Source organism: Falco rusticolus, chromosome 8 (assembly GCF_015220075.1).
Source record: "Falco rusticolus isolate bFalRus1 chromosome 8, bFalRus1.pri, whole genome shotgun sequence".
Lineage (NCBI taxonomy): Eukaryota > Metazoa > Chordata > Aves > Falconiformes > Falconidae > Falco > Falco rusticolus.
This window is the reverse complement of record NC_051194.1, coordinates 59,558,731-59,585,384: the sequence shown is the minus strand read 5'-3', so window position 1 is coordinate 59,585,384 and position 26,654 is coordinate 59,558,731. Positions and strand designations below refer to the sequence as shown.

The following is a 26,654-nucleotide window of genomic DNA, read 5'->3' as shown; positions in this document are numbered from 1 at the left end:
CCCGCCGGGGAGAGGCGGCGGCCGCCATGAACGCCGGGGGCCCGTTCCGCGGGCCACCCGCCTTCCCCCCGCCGCTGCGCTTCGGGCAGGCGGCCGTCTTCGGGCAGGGCGGTGCCGCCGCCGGTCTGCCCTTCGCACCCGGGCCCGCCGCCGCCTTCGGGCCGCCCTACGGGCTAGGCCAAGCGCCGGCCTTCGCGGCGGCGGGCAGCGGCGGGGCCCCGGCGGGCAACGCGGGCTTCAGCTTCAAGCCGCCCACCAACCTAGGCAGCTTCCCGGGGCCGGGCGAGGCGCCGGGCGGCGGCGGGGCCTTCGCGGCGCCCGAGTTCCGCTTCAAGGCGCCCGAGAGCGCCGCCGCTTTCAAGCCGCTGGCGGGCGGCGAGGGGGAGAAGGGCCCGGCCGCCCCCGCCGCCTTCACCTTCTCGCCGCCGTTCGGCTTCGCGCCTGAGACGGGCCCGGAGGCGGCGGGCGCGGCGGCGGGCGCGGCGGCGGGGGGGCCCTTCTCCTTCTCGCGTCCCGCCGCCGCCCTGGGCCGGCCGGAGGAGAAGGGCCCGCGGTCGCTCTTCGGGGAGGCGGGGGAGCCGGCGCCCAAGGGCCTGAAGCGGAAGGAGGAGCGGGAGCGGGAGCGCTCGCCGCGGCGGGCGCTGCTGGGCGGGCGGGCGGCGCCGCCGGAGAAGCGGGCCGTGCTGCTGAGCCGCCCCCGCGGTGGTGCGCTCTTCGGCCGCACGCTGGAGGACATGCTGCGCAGCCAGGGCCGCGGCGGGCACCGCGACCGCGGGGACGCCGTCGAGACCGAGCGGGGCGCGGGCGAGGAGCCGCCGGCGGCCGAGGCCCGGGAGCCCCCGCGGGAAGGTAGGCTGGGGCCGGGCGCGGAGCCCCGCCGCCGCCCGCCGTCGCCCGCGCTCTGAGGCGGCGGTTTCCCTCCCTCTCTCCCTCCCTCTCCTCGCAGAGGCTGCCCCCGCGACCCCCGCCCGCCGGACTCGGGGCAGCGACAGCACGGAGGGGCTGGGGGGGCTGTCACCCGGCGAGCTGACGGCCATCCAGTGCAAGAACATCCCCGATTACATCAACGACAGGACGGTGCTGGAGAAGCACTTCAGCCAGTTCGTGAAAGTTCGACGGATCATGACCAGGCGCAACAAAAAAATGGCCGTTCTCCACTTCTTTGATCATGTGAGTGTCGAGGAGCGCTTGGCGTGGGAGCGGGTTTAGACCCCTAAGAGCTGCCACCTCTCTCTGGTAGCGTGGTGTATCCCTTGCCCTGGGGGGACAGCACTGTGCCATCAGCGCCTCGATACAGCCCGGGATGGCAGCGTGCAGGCCTCAGCGTGGGCCCCAGGCATGGCGACCCAGCCTGGCTTTACCTGTCCTCTTGGCATCCAGCTCCAACACCAAACGGGTTGTCCCTGCTTCTTGTCTCATGTTGCTCACATCCGAGTTACGTACGCTGCTATGTTCTTGCTCGGGCTTGGCAGTGCCGAGGGGGAGGTGAGCTGGTGCCACCCCTGCAGAGTGACCCCTGCTTGCTGGGGTTGCTGCCGTTATGTCAGTGCTGAGGTGCGCTGCGGTTCGGAGACTGCCTGGTGCGTTCCCTGTGGTGCTTAAAAACGCACCTTTAAGGCTCAAGTGCTCTATGCTTGCTGTAGCTCTTAGAAAAGCAGCAATATTTGTGGAAACCAGTCCTTCTGGTTGCATGTAGGTCTTAAAGCACAGTAACCAGAATTTTGTGGAAACTGGTAAATGTTTTCTGGCAAAAAAATGCACTGCGCGTTTCAACGTTGTGATGCTAATAAGTTTTCATACTCTGCTTTTTTTTTCAGGCCTCTGCAGCTCTTGCCAGGAAAAAAGCAAAAGAATTGCACAAAGACATAGTAACATTTTGGCAAAAGAAAAAAACAAGTAAGTCTGTGTTTCCAGATGTTACCGAGCGATACGTAAATGGCATGCCATCACTCTGGTCTTGTTTCTTGATGTGCTGAGAGTGATACAAAGATGATCTCCATGTCTCTATGTCTTGTGGAAACATCACAGATCCAGAACTATGATGGTTCTCTTTGACTTTTGCTAGTCAGGCTGGCGTACAGAGCTGCTGGGAGCATTGGAGGTTATTCTTTACAGAAGCATAAAAGTAGTTGTTTTGCATTTTATGTGACATCCCAGCTAACTCTGTGTACGGCAAAGGCTGATAATGAATATGCAGGGGAGGCAAAAAAGAACAGGATAAAGCATGTAATTGCTTCCAGGATAATTTCTCAGCCTTTAACAGCCTGTGGTTAGGGAACCCTGGGAGCCAGGAGGGGTGTCTTAGTCCTTGGAGAATTTTTCTCCTGTCAAGTTCTCCAGTTGTTTTTGTAAGCTGTGTAAACTTCCAGTACCTGCATTACTGTCCTCTGGTACTGAGGAAGTTTTAAGCGAGCAGCTGCGAATCACAGTTGGAAATCGCACTCTTACTTTCTTAAATTCCGTAAAACATTTTCCCTGCTCTGAGCCAAAATGCTATTTCAGCCGTAGGAAAAAGCTAAAGACACTTGACAGTGTAGTTTTACAAGAGAATTTAGAAGCAGCCACATGAAGAATACAGTGATGTTAACTTTGTGCTTCTGATACCATATGAATGTATTCATATGAACATAGAACTGAATGTATTGTTGACAGTTTGACTAAGGCAGTTGCAGCAAATGAGTTGTTAAGGGTTAATTCAGGTTATAAGCACTTCTTATATCCTGCTAAAAGCTTTCCTAAGGGCTGGCAAATGCTTTGGTTTAGAAAAGGAATTTAACAAAGGAAGCACCTCCACAAGATAGGTGAGCTTATAGGAGGCTCACCACAAGTAATGAACTCGGCAAAACTAGGGAAAACGTAATTCCAGCAGTGGGAAATAGCAACCACCGATTTGAGAAATTCCCCAGACCCAAAAGAAGTTGAGTCTGAGCACGCGAAGACCCGGAGTCTGTGCCCCGGGTAACGAACCCACCTACAGGACAGCACTTCTATCTAGAAGTAGGAGGTTCTTTGGGGATGTAAGAAAACCCAGTTTCAAATGCCTTGCTGCCCACTTCAGAGCGTGGACTTCCAGCTTGTGGGGCAAATGTCCTGCAAATTAAGGCGTACTCTGGAGTGAGCATCTGTGTTGCTGAGGTTGCTGTTCTGTGCGTATAAACAATCACACACCACTTGAACCAAAAAGAGAGCAACTATAGGGAACTGACATTAGAAATGGGAAACCTCGATTCCAGACCCTGCCTGGGATTAGAGCAAAAGGAGGTGTGAAGGTTGGCTGTTCATCCCCTAGGCGAATATTTGAATTGTCAAGTGCTTCCCTTTCTTTAGCTTTGAGTGCTGCGTGTGTACCTCAGAGATCCTAGCCTGGGGAGGCACTTCAGGTGTCAGCAAATGAATGGTTCACCACAGCTTTGACCAACCAAAGACCTGCCTTCCAGAAAATGAATAGCTGTAGAGCTGTCTTCCTGAGAATTAACATCTTGAAGAAGCAGCTCTAGGGGTGCCTGTTTGCTTTTGTCATTTTATTGTGATGTTGGGTCTATAGAAACGTATAAGGCAGAATTCTAAAATAACTAATCGGAGAGAATTTAAGAAATCCAGTTGGTTGAAAATCTGTTCCTGGGAGAAGAAATTCTTCCTTCGTGGATGGTGTAGATGTAGCTCTTGAGAAAGCATGCCAACCTCAGTCTGAGCTTGAGTATGTGAAATAAATAATGAAAATGCTTCAGCAGGAGCACTGGGAATTGTGGTTTACATAGGTGAAATGAAATTCATATGCTGTAGAGAGTCGGGATCTGTGGGTTATATCCCAGACCTAAGAGAAATTAAGTTCACATGATGATTGGACTTCATTTACTGACAATCTGCTGACCAATTATAGTTATTGCAAAGTGATATTTTATTGGAAAGTCCTTATTGTTTATAGAACAGTGAAGCTGACTAGCAATTGGTAGCCTTACTCGGTACAACTTCTAGTGGAAATTGTCCTGAAAGTTTTGCATACTTGTACAAAACTGTGACTCTTATTTTCTAATAATTTTGTTTTTTTAAAAACCAAACTGCTTATCACCACCCCTATGGGAGGGGGCGGGGGGGGAAGAATTATTCCTTAAACTATTTGGCAAGTACCTAGCTTCATGTTCATATGTCATGTCAGGTCCAGCAAAAAGAGAATTTTCATCCAAGGAGAAGAAAGCAGGTGAAGATGAAGGAAGGCAGAACAATGAGGAGCAAAACTATCAGCATTCCCCTCTTCGAAAACCTTTAATAAGATCTTCTGCGAGCGGTGTCATGCCTGGTAAAAGGTACGTCTGCTCCTCTGGGAGTCCATCTGGCAGGAAATGGAGTGCCTGGGGAAAAATGATTATCAGTCTGTGCCAAATAGTCCTGTTGTTACCGAGAAGTGTGCTTCCCTCGTCTCTTCTGGTTAGTCTGAATTACAAGGTCACAGATCTCAAGACTTTGTCAGAAAGATAATTCTACCTGCTTGTTAAGATCTTTTGCTTAGGTCTGCATATTTCTTTTGAATGTTTTGTTCGTAACATGAGTAACAACACCTGCAATAGTGAGGCATAAGGGAATGGAATGAAGCAGTGCAGAGCCAAACTGGGACCAAGCAGAGTAATGGCACTGTTCTGTGGCCATGATTAAATGAGCTTCTGAAGCGAGTAGTTTCATTTGTAGGCAATTACAGCTCTGTGGAAGGAGTCCCCTTTTCAGAGTAACTGGTGTTTGGATTATTGCCTTGTCTCACTTCAAGTGAATGGTCTTTGTACAGGAATCCTCCTGTTTTCGTGTCAGTTTCTGGAGTGGCAAGGTTGTCATGGTTCTGTGGTACCTTAATGATGTGGCTGGTTTGATAAAAGTAATTTGGTATGCATAGTTATACAATTATAAAATTAGTAATACATTGTGAAGGAATGAATGTTCCTTGATTTAAAAAGCATGTTTGTATCTTGGCCCTGTAAAATCCTTTAATAATCTCTTGCCGCTATAGAAAGCATTCATGTTTTTTCACACCAAACAGCAGGCTAGTTCCTGGCTTAAAATGCAGACTGCTGTGCCATAGTGATGCAAAAATGCTGCCACAGCCATCTGGTTCTGTCCACTCTGGGACACATTTAGTAATACCGTTCCTGTTGTACAAAGGATGAGGCTTTCACCACAATCAAGAATGTGTGGCAGTGTTGGCAAGGCAGTGCTGAGTATTTAACCAGATTAACTCCCAGTGCTAGTGTTAGCTCATAACAACCTTAGTACATCTGTACATACTTCATTTATTTCATACATTGCCTTTTGAACAAAATATTATTCTAAACAGAGATATTGATGCCCTAAAGAGCAGTGAACTGATTAAGGCTGGGGTGTGCATTATAGTGTTATAGGATTTAAAAAATCTTCTATTTTTAGTTCTCCTGCAAAGAAGCCTGGTCTTCGAAAGGCGCTGCAGTTTGAAGCAGATTTGTTTGATTCTAATTCTGAAGGGCAGAGCTCAGAGGCCTTGGGAGCTTCATTGTCATCTCTTGGTAACCTGGTAGGATTAGTGGCCGAGACATCTGAAGAAAGATACCGTCTTTTGGACCAAAGGGACAAAATCATGCGACAAGGTAGTTACATGAATGGAGTGTAACATCTGTTCTCTGCTGGAAAGAAAGAAGTGTTTGGCGTTTGTTGCAAAGCTGTTGTGATATTATGGAAATGGCTTTTAAAAGAGGGTTTAACATGAAGCAGCCTGTAAAACAATCTCGATTGAACATCTATACATTAATTTCTTGTAGAACACACAAAAATCTGTGTTACTTATTGCATGTGTATATTTAGACTTTTAATCTTCTGTGAAACAGGCGATGTAGGGAGATTTCCATCCCTGCACACTCTTTGAAGAAAGCTACCCAAAGCCTAATTGTGTTTCTCTAAATTTAAACTACTACACAGCTGGTAATTATTTCAAGAAATGGCTCTTTGTGTCATGGTGCTGGTTTGTAAACCCTTCCATCCTGTTTTTACCATTTCAAAGCTGACCCTACTTTTAATTTAAGATCTTATTTTTAATATCAACAAATGGATTTCTCATCCACTTGATGTGGAATTGTGAAATTGCCGGTGCTTTGTTAGGATACAAAACATTGGCTATCTTTTAGAGGCTTCATTCTTTTCAGAAAAACTCTTGATATCCAGGTGGAACATTAGGAGAAACTTCCCCAAAGGAGTGATGCAACCCTGGGACAGTTCCCGGAGTAGGGCGTTCTTGTGTGTTTCTGACCATGCCAAGTTGTGGGTACAGCCTTGCTCTGGGTAGTTGTAGGATGAGAATCTCTAGAGACATTTTCCCCACTAGCTTTTTTGTGAACTGTTGCCCTAGCAATGTACTTCTTGACATCCATCCATTAACCAACGTGCAGACCGCAGCTGAGGCATCTGACATGCTCAGGGATGTGTTGGCATGTCATGAAAACAACAATGAGAGCTGCTTAGTGCTTGCTCAATTTATTATTTTTTTTCTAGCTCGAATAAAAAGGACTGATCTTGGCAAAGCAAAAACTGTTGTTGGCACTTGCCCAGACATGTGTCCTGAAAGGAGCGCTACATGAGGGAGACAAGAAACCAGCTCAGTATCTTTGAATCGCTTCTAGGATCTGACAAGGTATGAGCCCTCTGTATGCAGGAGTTTGTTGTTCCAGGGACATCTGTTTGCTTGGTGCTAATAGGAAACTGTTGGTGGTGTTTGCTATCAGTCATCTATACTCCTGAGAAGTTGAACATACTCCTTAGACTTTGATTCTTTTCTCTCCACCTTGCAGGTAGATCACGCGGCAGCAATCAAGGAATATAGCAGGTCCTCAGCAGATCAAGAGGAGCCTTTGCCCCATGAATTGAGACCCTCTGAGGTGCTGAGCATGACCATGGACTATTTAGTGACAAACATTATGGATCAAGGAGAAGGAAACTACCGAGAATGGTATGACTTTGTCTGGAACAGGACTCGTGGAATAAGAAAGGTAAGGACCAGGGGGCGATGATGTTTGATGATAGAAAATGAAAGATGACATAATGCTGTAAAAAGTGAAGCAAAAAGCAATAGTAATTCAAATGTTTTTGAATTGTGAAGTGCCTCAAAGCACAGCTGAAAAGAGTTTTCAAAGGTAGTGCCAGATGACTATGCTCTTCAACTGTAGTTTAAAAAAATACATGCAATACTTTCTTTATCGTTCTGGTTAGGATATAACCCAGCAACATCTCTGCAACCCACTGATGGTGTCTCTGATTGAGAAGTGCACTCGCTTTCACATCCATTGCGCTCACCACTTGTGTGAAGAGCCCATGTCCTCCTTCGATGCCAAGATCAACAATGAGAACATGACTAAATGCCTGCAGAGCTTGAAGGAGATGTATCAGGACCTGGCTAACAAGGGGATTTACTGCAAGAGTGAAGCAGAGTTCAGAGGTTACAATGTCTTGCTGAATCTCAACAAGGGTGATATTCTCAGGTGGGAACAACAGATACCGCTTGTTTTCTCTCTTTGCCTCTGGGAAAAATTGAGATTAGAATTAAGTCCAGGCAAATTGTAATGGAAGTGAAGCACTTAGTTGCAATATTTTTTTGCCAAAGAAAGTGTACTGTAGTAAGGTTTCACTTGAGTGTTTCAATAGGTCATTTTAAAAAGTGTGTGTGTGTGTTGTTAAGAAAAAAAGTTTTGTTTTGTTTCCTTGAATAACTCACTAGAGCTTCTGCAGGTATTTAAAAAACCAAACAAACAAAAGGGAAAGTTAAGTCTTCACTATTCTCAGTCAAGGAAAATTTTTTTCTCTTCCCGGATTTGTGTCCAAGCTTCACTGCTTTTTCTGCAGTACGACCAAGAAAAAAATGTTTTGTGATCAGTCATAGTTTGCTTTTCTGGTTGATCTCTTTAACTGCCTTTCTGCCTAGGTGTTGGAGTGATGTACCTAAATAATATGCTGATTATGGACACATCAGTAGAAGATTAATGATCGTTAAATAATGCTGCAGATTTAATTCACAGCCATTTGTTTTGGACAGGAGTTGCATGTTTTGCTTAAAGCTCCTAATTTTAATTCTGGTTTGTTGCGGGTTGCTATTGAATTAGGATTGTTAATAGCGAAGCAAAAGGTTTGTCTCTGTCTTTTGTCTCCACAGAGAAGTACAGCAGTTTCATCCAGAGGTTAGAAACTCTCCTGAAGTTAGATTTGCGGTTCAAGCTTTTGCTGCCTTAAACAGCAACAACTTTGTGAGGTTTTTCAAGTTAGTGCAAGCAGCTTCCTATCTGAATGCCTGCCTCTTACACTGTTATTTCAACCAGGTGAGAAAAAGGCAGATGGATATTTTTTAAAGTGTTAATCAGCTGGGACTTTTGGGAGGAAATCTTCTTAGCAGAAAACTTGGTAGGTATTTAGCCTTAAAAATAATCTTGTTCTTGCCACTTCAGAAGCCTTTAAAATTTTATCAAGAGTTTTCTGCTGTGATATAAAAGGCAAATACTAAAATGCTCTTCTCAGCATTTTTTTCCTGTAACTGTGTACAAATACATATTATTTCCCCTGAAAACAATAGAGAAGCAAATCTGAGACTTCTGCAAAGAAAATATGAACCTGCATTTTCAGAAGTTCTTACAAGTTTTTCCTTCTGCACAAGAATCGCAAAGGCATATGCTCAAAATGAGCAACATTGAAGAGGAGCAGAAACTAGAAAGCAAGTGCAGAGAATTTAAAAAAGAAAAGTTAAATTCAAACAGTTGCTTATGTGGATATTTGATGGCAAAATACTGATTTCTTTTAAACATGATTTTCAGCTTCGTAGTAGATTTTGGGTTCTTTAACTTAGTAGTTATGTGGGGTTTTTCTCTTACTGTCCCCCAGATTCGTAAAGATGCTCTCAAATCTCTCAATATTGCCTACACTGTGAGCACTCAGAGATGTACAGTGTTTCCCTTGGATCACCTGGTCCGCATGCTGCTGTTCAAAGATTGTGAGGAAGCAACTGATTTATAAGTTATTATGGCCTGAGTGTGTCTGATGGGTAGTGTCAGGAAAAGGGGTGTCTGTGCCTTAAGATGCCTAGTGGGCTTAGACTGATGTTAGGTGAAGTGTTGATGTGGATGGGCTGCTTCTGTGGTTTGCAGCCAGAAAAAGAAAAGACAGGGGCTGGCCTCTCTAAGCAAAGCGCTAGGACAGTGATAGTTGCAAATTTCAATTATCTGTTCTATTTTTATTGCTGTAATCATGAAAAGTTCTTTAATTTTGCATCTTTCCACCAAGAAATGGGGCTTATATCTCTGTAACTACTGTGACTTCCCACAATAGCTTTTGAAAATGGTAGAAACATTTCCCCCAAAGGAGAGGCTGCATATTGAGCTTGGTGTCCACTGGACTCCAGAGTCTTCCTCCCTGTGAAGAAATGTTGTAGATAACTCAGTAGAAAAAAAAAAAAAATGTTTTAGGTTCTTATCTTGCAGTTGAATTGTAGTAAATTGCAGCTCCATAGGAAACGAGGTTACAGTTCTGCTTCTCAGGAAACTAGCATTATGGTGACGCGTGTAGGGCAGGATGAAGCTGAACAGTGCAGACCAGTTTAGAGGATGTTCAAAGCCAATGGTCTGCAGGTAAGAGTGTCTGCCATGGAAATACATACATTGTAAGATGTGCTCATACAGATTTGCAATCTCAAGAGACTGGAGAAGGCAAAAAAATGTGGAGCACTAGATAGATATATATGTATAAAGAGTGCTTTATTTCCTGGTAACTTTCTGCTTTGAAGTAATACATCAGAGAGACTACAGGTGCCAAGATTGGAAGAAGATTGCAGCTTTTAAAATGACTTCTGTAAATAGCCCTGGCAGCAGTCACGTGGGGTGTAGTCTAGGTAAAACGTGCACGGATAATATGCTCAGTGGATAAAGGTTAAAAGGAAAAAGAGACAGAATAGTCCACAAAGGTGCCCAGAAATGTTAGTAGCTTGTACTCCGTCCTGGGAGGTATAGCAGCGAGGACAGTGATCTCTGCCTTCCCTTTTCTGGTTCCAGCCAAAGATGGATATCCGAACTATAGGGAGCAACCGTGGGTGCCCTGTGCCTGTGTCACTTTGTCCCGCTAAGCTTTCAAACTGAAAACCTATAGGTTACTGGAGCTTTGAGGATGTACTCCTGGTTTTTATTTTTCCCCAGTGCTTACGTGGAGCTGAATCGTTCAGCTTTCTTGGAGCCAGATGGATTACCCAAACCACGTAAATCAATGTTTGTCAGCCAGAAGCTATCTGTCTCTGTTGGGGAAGTTGTAAATGGTGGGCCGTTGCCCTCGGTGCCTCACCACATGCCTGTGTCCAGCTTCAACGGACAGAACAAGTATACTGGTGGAAGCACCTCTGTGGATCAAGCTAGTAGTAGCCAAAAACCCAGTGTGGAAGCAACAGGTAAGAGCAAACGTGCTTTCTAGATACTGCTCAGGAACATGCTGCTGGGTCAGCTCTGTGAGTAGTTTTATTTTACAAAGCAGAAACTGTTCTTGGCTCATACGGATTGAAATTGCATGGAAATTTGATGTAATAAAAGCATGTTTTGATTTAAATGTACTTACGTATCTATAAATACTAAAAAGCAACCTGATTAATAAAATACTTTTTCCAATACAGGAAATGCACTAAGAGACATGAGCGCAATTTTGCCAACGTAGGTGAAATAACTAGATATTTGGCTATTTCAGGCAACCAACTTCCCTTTTCAGTTTGCAGATTTTGTATTGCAACTGTTCCCACTGTGTGTGTAATTGTGGTGTTTTTCAAGTTAGCTGAACATATGCTTTTTTGGCATAGTTGAAAGTACAGATATCTTGCGTTTATTCAAGAGGTGTGTGTAGGTGTTAGGTGTACTTAACTTAAAACAGTTGTTTTATTGGAAATGCATGTACTTGGTATTGGAGGCAACATGCAATGGATTTTTTTAGTATTTTTTATAAAATACTAATAAATACAGATTAGCTTCTATGATATGATTATATATTTTTAACCGTAAGACAGCCAGCTTCTGTTCTGGACTTGTTTTATGACCTGATGAGATCTCATCAGACTTGTCAGCTTTTGAAGATAAGAATAGTTATGCTGCTATTTGTGACTGACATGGTTTCCTTAATTTCTCTTCCCCCTCATCCCTCCAAGAAGGAAGAGCAGAAAGCAAAGGTGTGGATTTAGATGCCACAGCAGTAAGAGTCCAGCCGCCAGCACATCTTCTGCCCTCGCTGTTACCCCGTCAGCTTGTGCCAGTGCTGCCTCCTGCGCAGGCCATCTCCCAACCTGCTGGACAACCTGAGCCTCTCTCTTCAAAGCCTCAGCCTGTCTACACAGACACAGTAAGGAAATTTAAATAAAACTTAAAGTTTTTGGGAAAGATCTGAAATATAATGAAAGGTAACTGAGTTCTTAGGTTGTTTTATTTTTCCAGAATCTGCATGTGTTCCGTAGAGTCAAAAGGAGACAATCCCTGTTTCAGTGCTTTGGATACTTTGAAAAATTGTTTCCTTGCACTGTTTTGAAAAGAGGAAGTTTTCAGTGACTTCACATGCAAATTTGAAATGTCAGTGCTCATTCAGACTCCTTCATAAGATGGACAGCCCTGACTGTTTAGCATTTATTTGAGAACCTCTGAGGAGAGAGTCAGAAAGTGATGGTAGAAAGTTATGATCTTTGACTTAGTAGGTAATACTTTGCTTTAGTGAATATTATCGTACATCATGGTATGGTAATGTTATTGAGCTGTTCCTTAATGGCATGTATTTCAAATGAGACACAAGAAGGTTTCTTCTTGTGGATATATGACTATTAATGTTGGGCCTTGAATGTGTACCCTGTGTATCTGTGCAGTTCCCCTTTCTCTCTCACCCACCCACGTTTAGATACGTACTGCTGAACCCATCTCGGAGTGTCTCATGGCTTTGTAAAGTGCAGCTGCCAATTCTACCTAAACAATGGCTACATTTCAGTGAAAATTAGACCTGTCATTTGGAATTGTATCTGCTAGAATGAGAGAAACTCTTGAGTAAGAGGATAGGAATTGCCTCTCAAAAGTCACTTTGCTTAGGTGAGTGTTTGCTAACTTGCCCATATTTAATACAGAAGCTGCTTTGTTTTCTGGGCTGTTACTAACCTTTTAGATAGTCTTAAAATTTCCAGGCTGTTGTGTTTAAGTTAGCTTAGTCCTGTAGGTAGAAATACAGAGATGTTGCCAATTTCAGTCAGATAACGAGGCTGAAAAGCCTTGCTCCTAATTCAGTGCGTGCCCAGGCCCATCCTGAGCAGGACTGCATCTTGCTGTCAGCTGCTTTCCTCTGCTGTGTTGTAGGACATTGCCGAGTGGTGGATGGGCTTGTGGAATGATGTCCTCAAGGAGAAAGTGCAGAGAAGTCGGCAGAGCAGAGTGCTTACTTGACTGCTGCCATCTGGTAAAGAGCATTTATTGCTGGCACTCCTGGAGTCTGTCATAGCTGCAATTTGCTGTAGTGACACCATGTGTGAAGACCAAAAAACTACTAAGCAAGGCAAGGTCTATAGTGGATATAGTCTTACTGATACAGTTGAGAGAAAAGACAACCTTCCTCCAGATGTCTGCCACCTCTCTGTTACCAGCTAACCTAATGGAAGGGTAACTGCAAACCTCTGTAAACCTTGCCTTGCACGACACTCACACTACTGCCACAAGAAACCTATGTTGTGGAAAGGAAGGTGCCTGAAGGGGCAGGGGGGCCAGGACAAGAGGAGTAAATCCAAATCTGGATACTTCTCTGTTTCAAGTAATGCTTCGTCTCCAGGCGGTTGCTAGAGTCGTAGATGTGGGTGTGTGACCAAAGCAGTGTGGTTAATGCACCAAGTTTTGGTTATAGCTGAAGAGCGCAGGGTCAAGGCCTACCTTGTTTCTCATTCTGCATCCCTGTGAGTAGGCTGGGCTGTGCCACAGGCTGTGGGGGACACAGCTGTGACAGCAGACCCAGACTTGACTGAAGTCCGGTACCATGGGGTGTCACGGTCAGAATAAACTGGGTGAGAGGAAAGAAGGTGGAGGTTTCTGGCTTACAGGGTAGCCATTGAGTGGAGACTGTCTGGGCATGTCGTCTGCCTTTGGGAGATGGTACAGACTGCCTTTGCGTTGCTTGTGGTGGGGTGGGTGTGGGTTTTCCCTTCGCCTATTACAGTTGTATTCATGTCTATCCATGAGTTTCTTGCTTTTATTCTTCCATTTTCTCCCCTGTCCCGATGCGGGGAGGGGAGTGAGCCGGTAGCGGTGTGAGTGCTCACCTGATGGCTAGAGTCAGCCCACCACAATGGAGCAAGGGTGTGCTTGAGGAAAGCACAGACGTAGGGCATTAAATGAAAATTTGGTGGCTTTGAAAAGAGAATTGCTGTTTCTGCACAGCACCTCGGAGGCCACTGTGGAGGAACTCGTGACTGAAGTGATGGAGGAGATCCTCAGACAAGTGGCAGGAAGCGTGCTTGTTGCGGAAAGGGAGCGTGTCAAAGAGGAACAGCGCAGAGTGGAGGAAGAGAGGTGAGTTGCTGCTTTTGCTGCGGGGCAGGGTGGGCTGTATACACTCCTAAGGCAACGGTAATGACAGCTGGTGCCCTTGCATGTATGCTCAGGCCCTGTGTGTCTCTGCCATGCTGACAGCACTCACTTTGTCTCGCCTTGAACTGTCCTGGGGTCTTGCAGATAGGCTGTCCCTTCTGCGTTCTCAGGTGATCTGCTAGTTAGTATTTTGACCTTACAGAGCCACTGTGAAATAGTGGGTGGGAATTTGGGAACTTAACTGCACCCAGAGCTTCCAGAGAGGGAGGCGCGTCCTGGCCCTGCTGTATGCAGGAACTTTTCCTTCCGAGTAAGCTGTTTGGGGTAAGTTACTTGGGGTAAGAGTACAATAACCCCACTGTTAGCTGTATTTTTGAGGGAAGCCCGACTCCATGCAAAGCTTTTTATCTTTAGAGAGAGAGAGAGAGAAACCAGACAGTGGGAACTCAATTTTAGGTGAACTGTCTGACACTGTGTGTAGCACTTGTTTAACTAAGTGGCAGGTTTGCTAGTGTAAATCTGTTCATTGTGTAATCTTTCTCTGTCCCTCCAGGCAAAAGCAAGAAGAGAAACAGCTAATAAAACAGTTGAGCCAGTTTGTGGGTAATGGAGTTAATGGAGAAGTAATAAAGGAAAGCGTTCAAGAAGCTTCAACCAATGAATTAAAGTACGTACAACGTGCTGTGTGCTATAATTTGCTGTAGGATGCTTTCCTAAGGATAAGAGTTTGTCAGGAAGTGGTGGGCTTCTTGCTTGGCCTTCTCTGAGGTCATCTTCAGTAAATTACTTGAGAGGGAAAGTGTGCTTGCTTGTACAGCAGGCTGCCAATTTGCAGTCATACTGTGTTGGGCAGTAGTGGGCCTCCAGGGTGGAGGGAAGAGAGGCTTTGTCTAGGACAAGGCTGCTCTGTATGCTTAATTTTCTTCTGACTCCCTTACAGCTCTAGCTGTGGGCTCTCTTGTAGACCCTTTTCTGGAAGCCCGTGATCAGCATGAAACTTGAATGACTTCTAATTGATTACAGGCCTTATTTAGAAGGGCCATAGAGCAGAAGTGTGGAAAATTCCTCCCCTCTGCTAAACGAGATCGTCTTCCCTGTTCGCATCTCAGCTAATTCTGTTGGCACTTGCTGCAGTCTCCACCTCACTAGGGGTCTTGGTTTGTTTCACTTGGAACTAGGTGTGCCTTAGAAAGAGACCGGCAAGCCCGTATTGCCCGGTGTTCGGAAGAAGTTTGTGGTCATGTCATGGACCTCTTTCTGGAGGATGAGATTTTCCAGATTGCCAAGGAAACCCTTCAGGAGCTCCAGTGTTTCTGCAAGTACTTGCAACGGTGAGTTGCCACCCTGTGATACAGCTGCTTTTCTTGGGAGCATTGGCGGGTAGTGGTTAGTAGAGTTTGAACTATCAGCTGTCTGGTTGCATTCTTTTTGAGACAGTTTTTGCTGGCTTGTCTTGTCTCCACCTTAAGTGTAGACTTAGAGTTTTATTACCAGCCTCTGAGTTACTCAGCTGTATGTGGGGTGAGGAGCACACCTCGTTGGAGTCAGGTATTGAGAGTTTGGTAGGAGACTTCAGCTTCATTCTATCTAGAAACTTGTAATGATATCTCCTTGTATTCTTCTGTTGGACACTTGATTTTCTGGCTGTGTGCTAAGTGTTTAGTGGCTGTTGTGGTGTTCCAAGGCAGAGATTCATTGCGGTGCTGTGCTGTCCCAGTGCAGCCAGGTCAAGGTGCGTTTCAGGTGGTATTTCTCGCCGCTGAAGAGGAAGCAGCAGGCTAGTCTCTTCTCTGTGGAGCGTATTTCCTTGCAGAGCTCTTTCTATCCTAAAATTGAGCTCATGTGTCTCTTCACGGCCTGTATAAATACCCTTCAGTGCAACAGGGAAGATTAAGGAGGAGCCTAAGGATGTGTAAAACAAGTGTACGTGTGGCCGTCAAGAAAATGGGATGATGCATGAATATTTTTATAAAGCCCTGAAAATACCTGAGGAAGTGCAATAGAAGACTTTCTTAATTCATGAATTGGCTTTTTTGTTATAATTCTGCTGAGTGCCACCCATTTTGAATCATTTGATCGTAGAAAAAATGCAAATATCTAATGATAAAGACTTTATTATATGTTTGCTTCTTGTTGGTTTTTTAAATGTTCCTTCAAGAGAGAAAGAGGCATACCTTTCTTATTGCAGCAGAGTTGCAAATGTGTTTTCAGCAAGTCTTGAGATACCAGAGAAGCTTTGCAATGAATCTTTGTAAAATGCTATATGGGCTAGGAATAAACACGCTGGAAATGGGGAAGGGAAGCTATGCTTGAACTTTTGCCAGGGGAGCACAGCTGAGACAGCTGAGGAAGGGGTGAGATGGAAGAACAGCAGTCCCTGTTTCCCTCCTGTGACCAGTTTGGCCACTGAGAGCAAGTGCAGCTTACTAAGCAGAAGGCTGCTGCCTTTTGTTTTTGTTGCTTTTTTTTTGAATGGGGCCCGAGGCTGCCACTTTCGGATGCTGCTTCTGTACAGCTGGCAGGTCTCATTCTGTGCACGCTCTGTTTGAGCTCTGACTTTGCGGCTGCATGCAGAAATACAGCTAAGCCCGCTGCACCACCTCACCCTGTCCCCTGGATGGGCTGACTTGGGGGGGGGGGGGGTGGGGGGGTGAGAGCCCAGTCCAGTCTGATGGGCAAGATGAAAAAACAAAACCTGTTTGGTTTGCAGAACAATTTATTTATCTCTTGTCTTCCAAAGGTGGAGGGAGGCAGTGGCAGCTCGAACAAAGTTGAAACATCAAATGAGGGCGTTTCAGCAGCTCCCTGTTGCACAGATCCAAAAATAAACTGAAAGCACTGTCCCCCAGTGCAGAGGTGCCTATAGCCATGGAGGAACTTGTGCAAGAGAATTGTAAACTTGGGTAACGGAGGAAAGCTGGGAATCTCTTGCACTAGGTAAGGATACTTCTAGTTAGCAATCTGGTTAGTTTTTGGAAGGTAAGTTACAAAGTAGTCCTCTTCCACTGTGGATGTTAATGGTTTTGCAAAACTGTTCTTAAATACCCCCAAAAAAACCCTTTTTGCACAAAAGCCACAGCAAAGACTGAAAATTCAAATAAATCCTGCTATTACAGCAACTTTCTAAAGTGTCTGCAGTACTTCTGAAGTCTTAGTGTTTCCTAAATTTGGTTAAAGTACCTGTTCTATACCAAAAATTACAACCAAGATTCTCTTGTTCCCAGGTTGAATTGGCTGAGAAACAAAACAGTACATGAAATTAAAGTTCAGCATTTCTACCAGCAGTTGTTAAGGTATGTTGGTGTTTGATTCTTGTTTTCTTTCTAAGCAAACTGTAACAGAAATGCCAGAGATCTCAAAAATGTGAGTAAGGAATAACAAATTATACTCGGGTGTCTACTTCAGCCTTGCTGCTGGGAGTATTTTCAAGGTAAGGGAAACTGGAAGATAAATTCATGGAAGTTTTAGGCCATCTAATCCTATTGCCATGGGCGTAACTTTAAGGATCTGATGGACATTACAGTGGGTTTTTGTACCAGGGTGGGATGGGGTATAGGGGGAGAGGAGTAAATGAGCTGTTACTGGCCTGGCTTGTGACGTGAAAGGATTGATCTAGACATTTAAATTGCAAGAGGTGATCTGCCTTCTCATGGCTTGTTGTGCATTCTAGTGGCCTGTGTGTTTATTGGAGGCAGGGTATTGAAACAGTGTGGAAGTGAAGCAGTACATATATGGTCCCACAATCCCCAAAGTAAGGCTCATGTGACAGACTTAGCAGCTGCAGTTCTTGAAAGCGTCTGGTCTGTGGTGAAATAGGCAACAAATCTAAAGAATTAGCTCTGATTTTGGACTGATTGAAATACGCAGTATTGTAACTTGTTCAAAGCAAAAAAAAAAAAAAAAAACAAAACCAAACCCAACACGTTCCCCAGGTAGGAATGAGCACTAAGCAGGGTCTTTTCACCAGCTTCTGTTTCTCTTTAAGTGATTTAGCTTGGACTCCCCTGGATCTTGTCTCATTAATCACTGAACATATTCCAGTCCAACAAGAACAGGTTTTTTGGAAGGTGCTATTGGTTTTGCCAAATGATGACGAATATGCAGAGGATGATCCCAACAGGTAAGTGAAAGAGTTGATTCCTGGGTCCACTTCTCAAACAGGGCAGTCAAATAGGAGAGTAGTAGTATACAGTCCTTGATATGGTGGGGTTTTTTTCCCCTGTACCATATCAAACTTCCAGTTTGTGGTTGATTTGTTTGGGTTGTTTTTTCTCCAAGGTGCACTAAAGAATATAGCTGTGAATAGAATTATTGCAGTGGTCCGTATCTTCTCCTGACACTGTTCACTGCATTCCTTTTGCTCATACTGAAAGCGAAAAAACCTTGAGATACGTAGCGGCATGGATAGTTTCAGGACATTTAATAGCTATTTAGCAAAATCCAAGCAAGGTGAAGGTTGAGTTTATGATAATTGTGGTGTCACAGAGGTGTTGGTGCTAAAACCCCAAAATGCCATTTTTTAAAAACAAAAACCTCAGAAACCCGCTCTTTCTTGTTTGCTAGGGTACTGGTGGATTGGGTAAAAGCCAAGTTTATGGGAGACAAAAGCTGGAAGAAAACTGCTTTACATACAGAAGACAGAATTCAAACACTGACATTATTTAATTCTCCTGGCATGCAAGGGAGCAGAAGCATTAAAGTCAGTGTGTGTATAAAGGTAGGTGAGAACAATATCATGATAACCTAACAGGCCAGAAGGGCAGGGTGTGCTCTTTTCCAGTGGATGTTATGCAGCAGCTTTTCACACTGTGTCCTGTCAGATGGAAGGAGATGATACTGGGAAAGATGGGATTGTTGAGAAGGTCTGAAAAAAGATGGATTTTTTTTTCCTTGTTTTCCAATCACCTGAGTAAATACGTGCTTAAATACAGTGCAATAGTTTAAAACCTCAATCTTAATCAATTCCTGATGCCAAATCAGGTGCTCAGGTGCACTGTTGTGCTGGCTTGCATCTATTGGACACATCAGTGTCTGTCTAACAGTTCATTGTCTTAGAATTTGTAGAGCTCTTGGTAATGAATGGCAAAGCTGAATGCTAACAATAGTGAACTACAGATTTCAGTATGAAAATAGCTTTGTTAGGCTTTAGGTACATTACTGTTGTCATCTTTGTTACTTTGTATAGGTGGCACACCGTGCACTCTCCGACTCTGAGCTTGATATGGCTGAGATGCAAAAAGACTTGCTTGGAACCAGCGGTCTCATTCTTCTCCTGCCCCCTCGAGTTAGGAGTGAAGATGTTGTAGAAGATGATGTTTATTGGCTTTCAGCTTTGCTGCAGTTGAAACAGTTGCTTCAGGCCAAACCTTTCCACCCGATAGTTCCTTTGGTAGTTCTAGTCCCTGGTCAGGAAGAGGAGGCCATAGAGAAAGAAGTAGAAGAAGGTATGTAATTATTTCTTTGTCTTGAAATAACTATGTAAATGTTTAGGGCTTGGCCCCAAGTAGAACTGTTGCAGCTAGCGCAGTCTCTCAAATACCTTATCTTCTAAAGGGAGAGACTGTGAAGTATAGTACTTCTAAAAGCTTTGCTAGAAATCCTGAGGCCTTAAGAATGATCAGTATGGAAGGAGATGCACTTTCTCTTGGCATTGAGCTTTTCTTTGCGCAGAGTATTTGATTCTGAGAGTCTGTGGGCAAGGCTGGAGGAGGGAAGCAATGCTGTGAATGTATGCACAGAAATGTGGTCAGAGTAGGTGTGCTTTTTCTCTGTGAATATGGTGGGTTTTCTTATTTTTAAGGTTTGATGCTGCAGGACTTGATTTCAGCCCAGCTTATTTCAGACTACACCATTGTTGAGCTCCCGAGTTCTATCAATGACTTACAAGGCACCGGAAGGGTAAGGATGGCAACTCACGTGAAGAGATACTTGACTAGTTTATCATTAATCTCTCGATTACTAACGCCTTAATAAGGAATTATTATGTTCTTCATAGCTTAAATTGCAACTGAGTCTTGTGTAATGGGATGTTTTTCCTCTTGGAAGCTTCTGTAAACTATTTTTTGTTCAAAAAGCCTCTTGCCATTTTTTTTCCACGCATCTGAATTTGCTGGAGTCAGACACTCACTTGTTAACAGTGATTTCAACATCAGCCAGAACTATCCTGAAATGCAGTGTTACTGCTGCTTTTCCATTATTCGTGACTATTCTATTTTAACTGACTAGAGGTCAGTGGCATTTGCTACATGAAAGATGGTTTTATCTGTGTAATGATTATGTAAATCCGTTCTTGTCTGTCCTGTCTGCCCTGACTAGCAGGGGTACAGTTGCTGCCTAACAGATGAGTGCTAGTGGTGGGTAAGCCTTTGTGCCCTTAAGCTTCCAGTTCTGAAATGCGAAGCACCTTTTTTTTTGTGTATCTTCTGGGTGCTGTGAGATCAGCCAGTATTATTCCGTCTTGATGGATGGGACTGAGGGATGCCTCTGTCCTCTCACATACGTGAAGAGGGATTGTATGGGTTTCTCCCTGACAGCCTCCAGACACCAGCTTTTCCCCTTGTCCTTCAGTTTGCTGTGTGCTTGGCAACAGTGGCCTGGAGACGACTCAAAACCCCATGATACTTACAAGTCTAAAATAGGTTTTTGTGTGTGAGTCACAGTGGGGAGGTTTGGAGAGGTGAGTGAGGGTAGTGGCCAAGAGCAGCCAAGGTGACTCAGACCAAAAGCAGCTCCAGCCCTGTATTCCGTTCTGAAGGTGTCTGAAGAAGGTGCCTAAGAAAGAAGGTGAGAACAAGACAGGCCCGGAGTGATGCTCCCCCACAAACCCTGACAACTTGCATCTCTTTGCAGTTCAAGGACTGCAGGATCAGGCGTTGCTTCTCTGGATTGAGTCACCCTGGGCTTATTTCTGTGAATCTGTCCAATTCCTCCCAGATAAGTTTTCAGCATCCCCGGTGTTCTGCAACAGGGAGTTCCTCTCACAGACTGCACCTGGTGTGAACAGTCTCTTTCTGTCTTTTCCTGAGCCTGCTGGGTGTGAATTTAGATTGTAACAGCCTAGTCGGGGAATTACTTGTTGCAAGTACTGGGATGATGATAGTTGATTCCTTTTGTATCTTACTGCATAGTGTCTTGAATAGGTGATATCACACTTAGGGTTGCAGGACTGAATCCTTTGTGTCCTGATCACTGTGGAGCAGTTGCCAACCACACGTGTTTTGTGTGTCGTAGATCTCCGCGGCTGTGGGCTGGCTGGTTTCCCAGTACCCAGACTCCCTTGAGCTCTGCAGTCAGACCCTTCGGGAGTACGTTGAGGATGGGATTGACGGTGAATTTGGCAAGCGCTTCTACCATGACTGGAAGGAGAGACGTTTAGCTGGCCTGCCGTCTCAGGAGCCTGGGGTCATCATAGAGCTGTACAACAGTGTGTTGCAGTTTCTTTCAGATGTGGCATCCTCCGAGCACCTTTGTGACTTGTCTTGGCCCGTTACTGAGTTTTCAGAGCCTGGGGGTAACAAACTATTACCCCACCTGCAGTGGAACATGCCCGATCACCTGGCCTGGCTGAAGAAGGCTGTGCTGTCCTTCCAGATCCCTTACCTAGATCTGCCTCCATTAGGTGGTATGTACTTCACACTGCAGCATCCTCTCGAGGGCATGCTATTCTTTCAGACGTGCCTGTGCCTTGTTGAGCTACCCACCTTGTAAGGTGGGTGGTTTGGCTCTGTCACAGATCTTTGCAATTTATTTTGTTGGATTTTTTTCCATAGCTCCTTGGCGTCCTGTTTGCTGCATGATTTTTCAGTATGTGTCTCAGATTGCTAGTTCTTCCCACACTCAGCCGCTGATCCAGTCGCAAGTGGAGAATCTGCTGAGCAAAGTTTACCAGAAGTGGAAAAACAAAACATCTGGGAACTTTGATGGAGATGGACCTTCTGTCGATGAGATCCCTTGGGATGATATCTTGGCAGTCTGCATTGATCATAAACTGAGAGACTGGAAACCACCCAAACTGCCTATTGCTCCAGGTATTGCATGTCCTTCTACAACATGGACGATATTTCTTGTGTAACTGTGTTTAATATCTTGACAGCGGTACCTTTTATGCATGGCAGAGAAGGAGCTACGGTCTTGCTGTGTTTGATTATGACTTGACTTGAGCTTGTGATTCAAAATTTGGTCTCTGTGTAGTCAAGAGTCTTTCAGCCCTCCTTTCCCAGTAGGAGAGGGTTTACATTCAGCCGAAGGCAAAGAATTGGTCCTTCTGGACCATGTAAGCTCAGGTCAGCTGAGATGGCAGGCTGCCACTGTTAATGAGCACTTCCACGGATTAATGACGTTTGTCTTGAAATCAGAAGCAAACAGAATCCAAGTGTGTGGGTGCATTTTTGGTGTCCTGTTCGGATTAACTATAGGGAGCCTCTTTTAATGAAATGACTACTTAACCCACTGAACACTGAACCTGGATGCACTAGAATTTTTAAAATTAAGATAAAGCAGCATTTTACAGTCTTTCCCAGTAGTTTTGTATCTGTTGAACAGTAAGTCAGCTTAGGAAGACTCATTTTTACATGCAGGTTACAACTTTAAGCTACCTGAAAGTGAACACATGATTTGTCCCCAGTTTGGCTTTTCAATAATGAGCTGTTCTTCTGAAGGGGAAAACCTGTTCTAATGATAAGCGTTGGGTTTGGGTTTATTCACAGAAGCAGTAAGTGAAGATGGTCAGATTCGCGTGTACTTCTTCAAGGAGCATTTAAAGAACTTCACTCTCCCTTTTTCGTGGGAACAAGCCAGGCTGCGCACGCAGGAGGAGATCCGGCAAGGCCACGAGAGGTGAGGCGGCGGCTGGCACTCCCTGTGGGAGTAGCGTTCAGCTGTCCCTTGTGCCGTCGGAGTTGGTTGGTGAACTCCAAGGAGGTTGCTCAGGGCCACTACTATGAAATATATATTGCCATCATGATGCTGAAAACCAGCATGTGGCATCCTCCCAGACTGTGCTTCTGTACATCTCCTTGAAATGATGTACAAGGATGTGCTGAAACAGTGTAGTAAGTAGACTTTATTTTCTGCAGGGTTACTCAGCTCTCAAATAAATGGATTGCTTGGGGAGTGCTTAAAGTGTTCTAAGTGGAGAAACTAACTTCTGCTGAAGAAACCACTGCTGAGGCTTTGGAACTAGACTTGTACCAAGTACGCAAAGCATGGAGGAGAAAGTGTGAGGCTGGGGAAGAGCATAGGAATAAATCACGAGCGTGCCCTTTATTTAGTAGTGCCCCCTCCCTTACATTCACCTTCAGTTGCAGCCTGGACCTGACAGATGAATTACATATTAGATGATTTGCATGGTAATTACATGTTAAATTTTGCAGCATTTTGAGTTCAAAAGGAGGATTTGTCCTCAGCTTGAGGGAAGACATCAAGAAAGTCCCACTGCTAAGAGAAGGTGCTAGAAGTTGAGGGTGCCTCAGAGCTGTGTGGCCTGGAAGTATTTGAGATCTCAAGAGTGTAGCTTGTTGCCCTGTCTTCCTTCAGAGCGAAGCCAGTCTCTCTTCACTCTTGGAAGCTTAGCTGCTGCTCTGCTGTGTCGCAGGAGGTGTGGGGGTAGATACCTTCCTGTGGGGCGCATCCCAGCCCCCTGTTCAGATCAGTTCCTTGCAACTCCCGCACATGGGTGGTGGTATGTTGGACCCTGGTACACGGGATGTCTCCTAATAGTCAGTTCTCACTCCCTGCTATTTCCAGACTTCAAGCTAGTAGAGGAAAACCAACACACACTAATTTCTGGTTTGGTTTTGTCTGTCTTCCCCCCCCCCCCCCCATCCCTCAGGTCAAGGGTAAAATCTCCCAACTCTTTTAAGAAACCATATAGCATCTCCATGATGCCAGATGGATATAGTTCTGGGGTGAACATGCTGTCGAGTCAAGAGAAGAGCATTCCCAGTGCAGGTGAATTCACAGCCTCAGCTCAGGAGCTTCTCCCAGAGCGTCTGCTGGCACAGCTGCAACTGGAGAAAATAGAAAGCAGGAGGTAAGTTCCCAGAGCAGCATCCTTTCCTTGCGGCCCTGGCCCAGGGTTGCAAACGATTTCTAAGTTGTACGTAATGGGAAGCTGAAGTCCAACAGTGCGAGGAAACAACCTAGGCTATCTCTAGTTTAATCTAATCTCATCAGTGCAGTGCAGTTCCCTGCTAGCACCTACTTGCATCACAGTAACAGTCCAGGATGGTAGAAATACTTGGAGCTTGGAGGAATGGTTAGAAGCTGTCTGTGGTCAATCAGGCCACCAAAACTAAAGCAGTACTGTGTGTACAGTAGTCTGTCCTGCAGTATCACAAATGTCTATGAAGTCCACTTTGGGATGTCAGTTTGCCTGTAGCAATGCAGATCCCAAAGCTGAAGAGCTAAAGCTTTTGAGGTTGGCTCAAGGGTTTCTTGTCTCTTCTGCCTTCCCCATCAGGTGGGCGCCTTCAGTCTGTGTGGCTCCTTTTCTGTACCACAACCTTCTGTGATGGATTTTTGTCATAGCAGTGGGTTATGTCAGCCCGTATTGGAAATGTCTGCAAGCAGGATCTGATGTTCAGTCACTTCTGAACCCAAACCCCTTGGTTAACTCACTGGTTACAAGAACATCCTGCAATCTGACCCATGCTCTTGTTCTTTCTGTCAAGGTTTGAAGAACAGTTGCACCGATGTCTAGCTGAGGACATTGAGCCCCTTGGTGATTTCTTGGGTCTTCCTCTCTACCTCCCCCAGTCTCTGGTGTCCACCCCAACTGTCACCTGTCCATTGATGAAGAGTCCCGTGTCATCTGCTCAAGAGGTAAGAAAGGATGGTACTGAGAATTTGCTATGGCTCTACGGAGTGCAGGTGCCAAACCTTTAGTGGGAATTACCCTGGTGTGCCGTGTGGAATAGACCTGGGAAGTAAAGAATTGGAAAACTGCGCCTTGGAAATAACTTCCAAGTTATCCTCCAAGGGAGGAGGAATGCTTTCTGCAGATCTGGAGTAAGAGTTCTGCACAGCGTTAATGCTTTCTGCTGCTGGCAGCCATAACTGTATCCCTTGTGGTGCTGCACTTTATGGAATCACTGTGTGGGTCAGCTTCCCCCAGTTGTGGGAAAGCTGGGGACAGAAATAGAGGAACATGCTGTTTCTGCCTTACCTCCTCAGGGGTTGGGAGGGTGCTGACCTCCGTGGTTCTCCTCAAAAGTGGGGGAACAGCTGGTGAGCTGAGAAGTGCCTTGTTGGTACTGGGTAATGCTTCTTTCTCAGTCTCATCTCGTTTTTTGGTTGTTTGTTTTTTTTCCTTCTGCCCAGGCTGGGAATGAAGAGGCATCCAAGCTTTCGGTGGAGGAGCTGAGCCCCACGCTGTCAGACAGACTGAAACACTTGCAACAGCTCCTCAGAGCGAACAGGGAAGGTGAAGTTGCCTCGGAGCTCCACCTGTCTGCTCTGGTGGACATGGTGGATATTTGAGCAGAGCTGAGATACGTGTGCAGACCAAGAGACTTGGTAAAGAAATCCAGTCTGGTGATTGAACAGACGAGCTCCTGGGGCACGTTGCAGAAAAAGCAGACATCCTCCTGCGAGAAGAACACGGAGCAGATGTGGGGCCTGGGCCCTTCTCGCATGGCTGCCTTGCGCAGAGACAGTGTGTCGGTGGCTCGCTGTGTCCCTCTGGCTCACTGGTGGGCTTTGCCCGCTCTGCGACTCCCTCCTTTTCTGCTTCACGGGCAAGGAGACGGGTCAAATGCTTTTCTTGGAAGGCCTTAAATCGACACTTAGTGGTGATTTTTTTTTTCTTTCTGCCAGCTGTCATCATGGGTAAACGTAGCTTCACCAGGAGAATACTTTAGGGTGGCGGGGGGCCCCTGGGAACACCAGAGCAATTGCTCTCCATAGACACGGTCCCCAAGATGTTGTCCCTGCTCTGTGCTTGCTTGCTTCATGCAGAAGCTGCCTAGCACTGTGGTTTGAAATTGCTTTTTTGTTGCCCAGGAGTCAGCACTGTCATTGAGTCGGTGCAGCACTTGGCCATATTTTGTACTTAATGATGCTCAGTGCAAATCCAGAAAGATTTTTATACTGCTGGCCCAAGTTAAAACCAGATGAGTTGCTTGTTCTACAGATTAATTGTGTTGTAAAGCAGGACACTTTCTTCAGTAAACAGCTATGGAGAAATTATTTTCTTTTTTTTGGAAGAGCAGATAACCTGTATTTTCCAGTGTTTAAAAAGCTGTGGCTTTGGAGGTTGAAGACCTTTGGTTTTAGTTTGATATTGATCTCCAGTAACTAGAATGAAGATGTACTTCCATGTCTGCAGTACTCCTGTACAAGTAATTTTATTTTCTTTATTACAATATCAGCAGATTTTTCTCAGACAGAAATTTCTGCCTGGGAAATGCGAAGTAGTGTAGCTTTGGAAGTAAACACTGGTTATCTTGCCTGCCAGAGACCAGTTGTTTGACTTGCTTCTAATTTCATTTGAAATTTTCAGTAGTCCAAACTGGCCAGCTGCCTTCCAAAAAAGTAATTTTATAGTTGGTTTTTTTAATAGAATTTGTATCATTTCTTTTAAATCTAGGATAGCAGTAGTAGCGTAATATGACGTTGAAATAAATTTAAACTGAAGAAATTATACTTTGAGCCTGTTTGTACTGCATACAGTTTTGTTGGGCTGAGCTGCGTTGAGGTTCACTGGTTGCATGCAGAGCGAAGCCTGTGTGATGCTCTCGGCCGTGCTTTACCGCAGTGCTGCTGTTGATATTCTCAGTTTACCTGGAATTCAGCTGTGAAAACCCAGAAATGTTTCGGGATGTTGGTTCACACTGTCTGCTGTAAATGTGTTTTGTACCTAATAAATTTGTAGTGGCTTGAAACGTACTGGTGCCTCGTTGCTATGGGAAAGCTCTGGCCGTGGGGCGCTCAAAGTGGCACACTGTTAAAGTGCTGGGTTGTCCAGTGTAAAATAACCAAATTTGCCAGACTGTGGGAAGCGAGACCGGCCTCTGGCACCCACTGTATCGCTTTGCTCAGGACTTCATGCCTTTGCCTCTGGGCACCGTGGGAGAGCTCGGGGCGGCCGCAAAA

The 26,654-nt window shown here is 45.4% G+C and overlaps 1 protein-coding gene across 1 annotated transcript; it reads left to right on the top strand.

The window, feature by feature from the left end:
- Positions 1-11: 11 nt before the first annotated feature.
- On the top strand, positions 12-26,447 carry LOC119152503 (minichromosome maintenance complex component 3 associated protein). The gene is given in 34 exon segments (XM_037397891.1): positions 12-849; positions 947-1,170; positions 1,818-1,896; positions 4,157-4,304; positions 5,410-5,606; positions 6,505-6,570; positions 6,573-6,643; positions 6,801-6,998; positions 7,219-7,487; positions 8,156-8,318; positions 8,875-8,995; positions 8,998-9,034; positions 10,179-10,423; positions 11,165-11,355; positions 12,345-12,389; positions 12,391-12,417; positions 12,419-12,444; positions 13,413-13,544; positions 14,116-14,229; positions 14,741-14,893; positions 16,303-16,374; positions 16,376-16,436; positions 16,438-16,499; positions 16,787-16,855; positions 17,548-17,682; positions 18,126-18,279; positions 18,748-19,006; positions 19,363-19,460; positions 20,793-21,183; positions 21,332-21,589; positions 22,268-22,397; positions 23,392-23,592; positions 24,233-24,383; positions 24,882-26,447. Coding segments are annotated over 34 exon segments (5,529 nt in total). The 5' UTR covers positions 12-26; the 3' UTR covers positions 25,041-26,447.
- Positions 26,448-26,654: the final 207 nt, after the last annotated feature.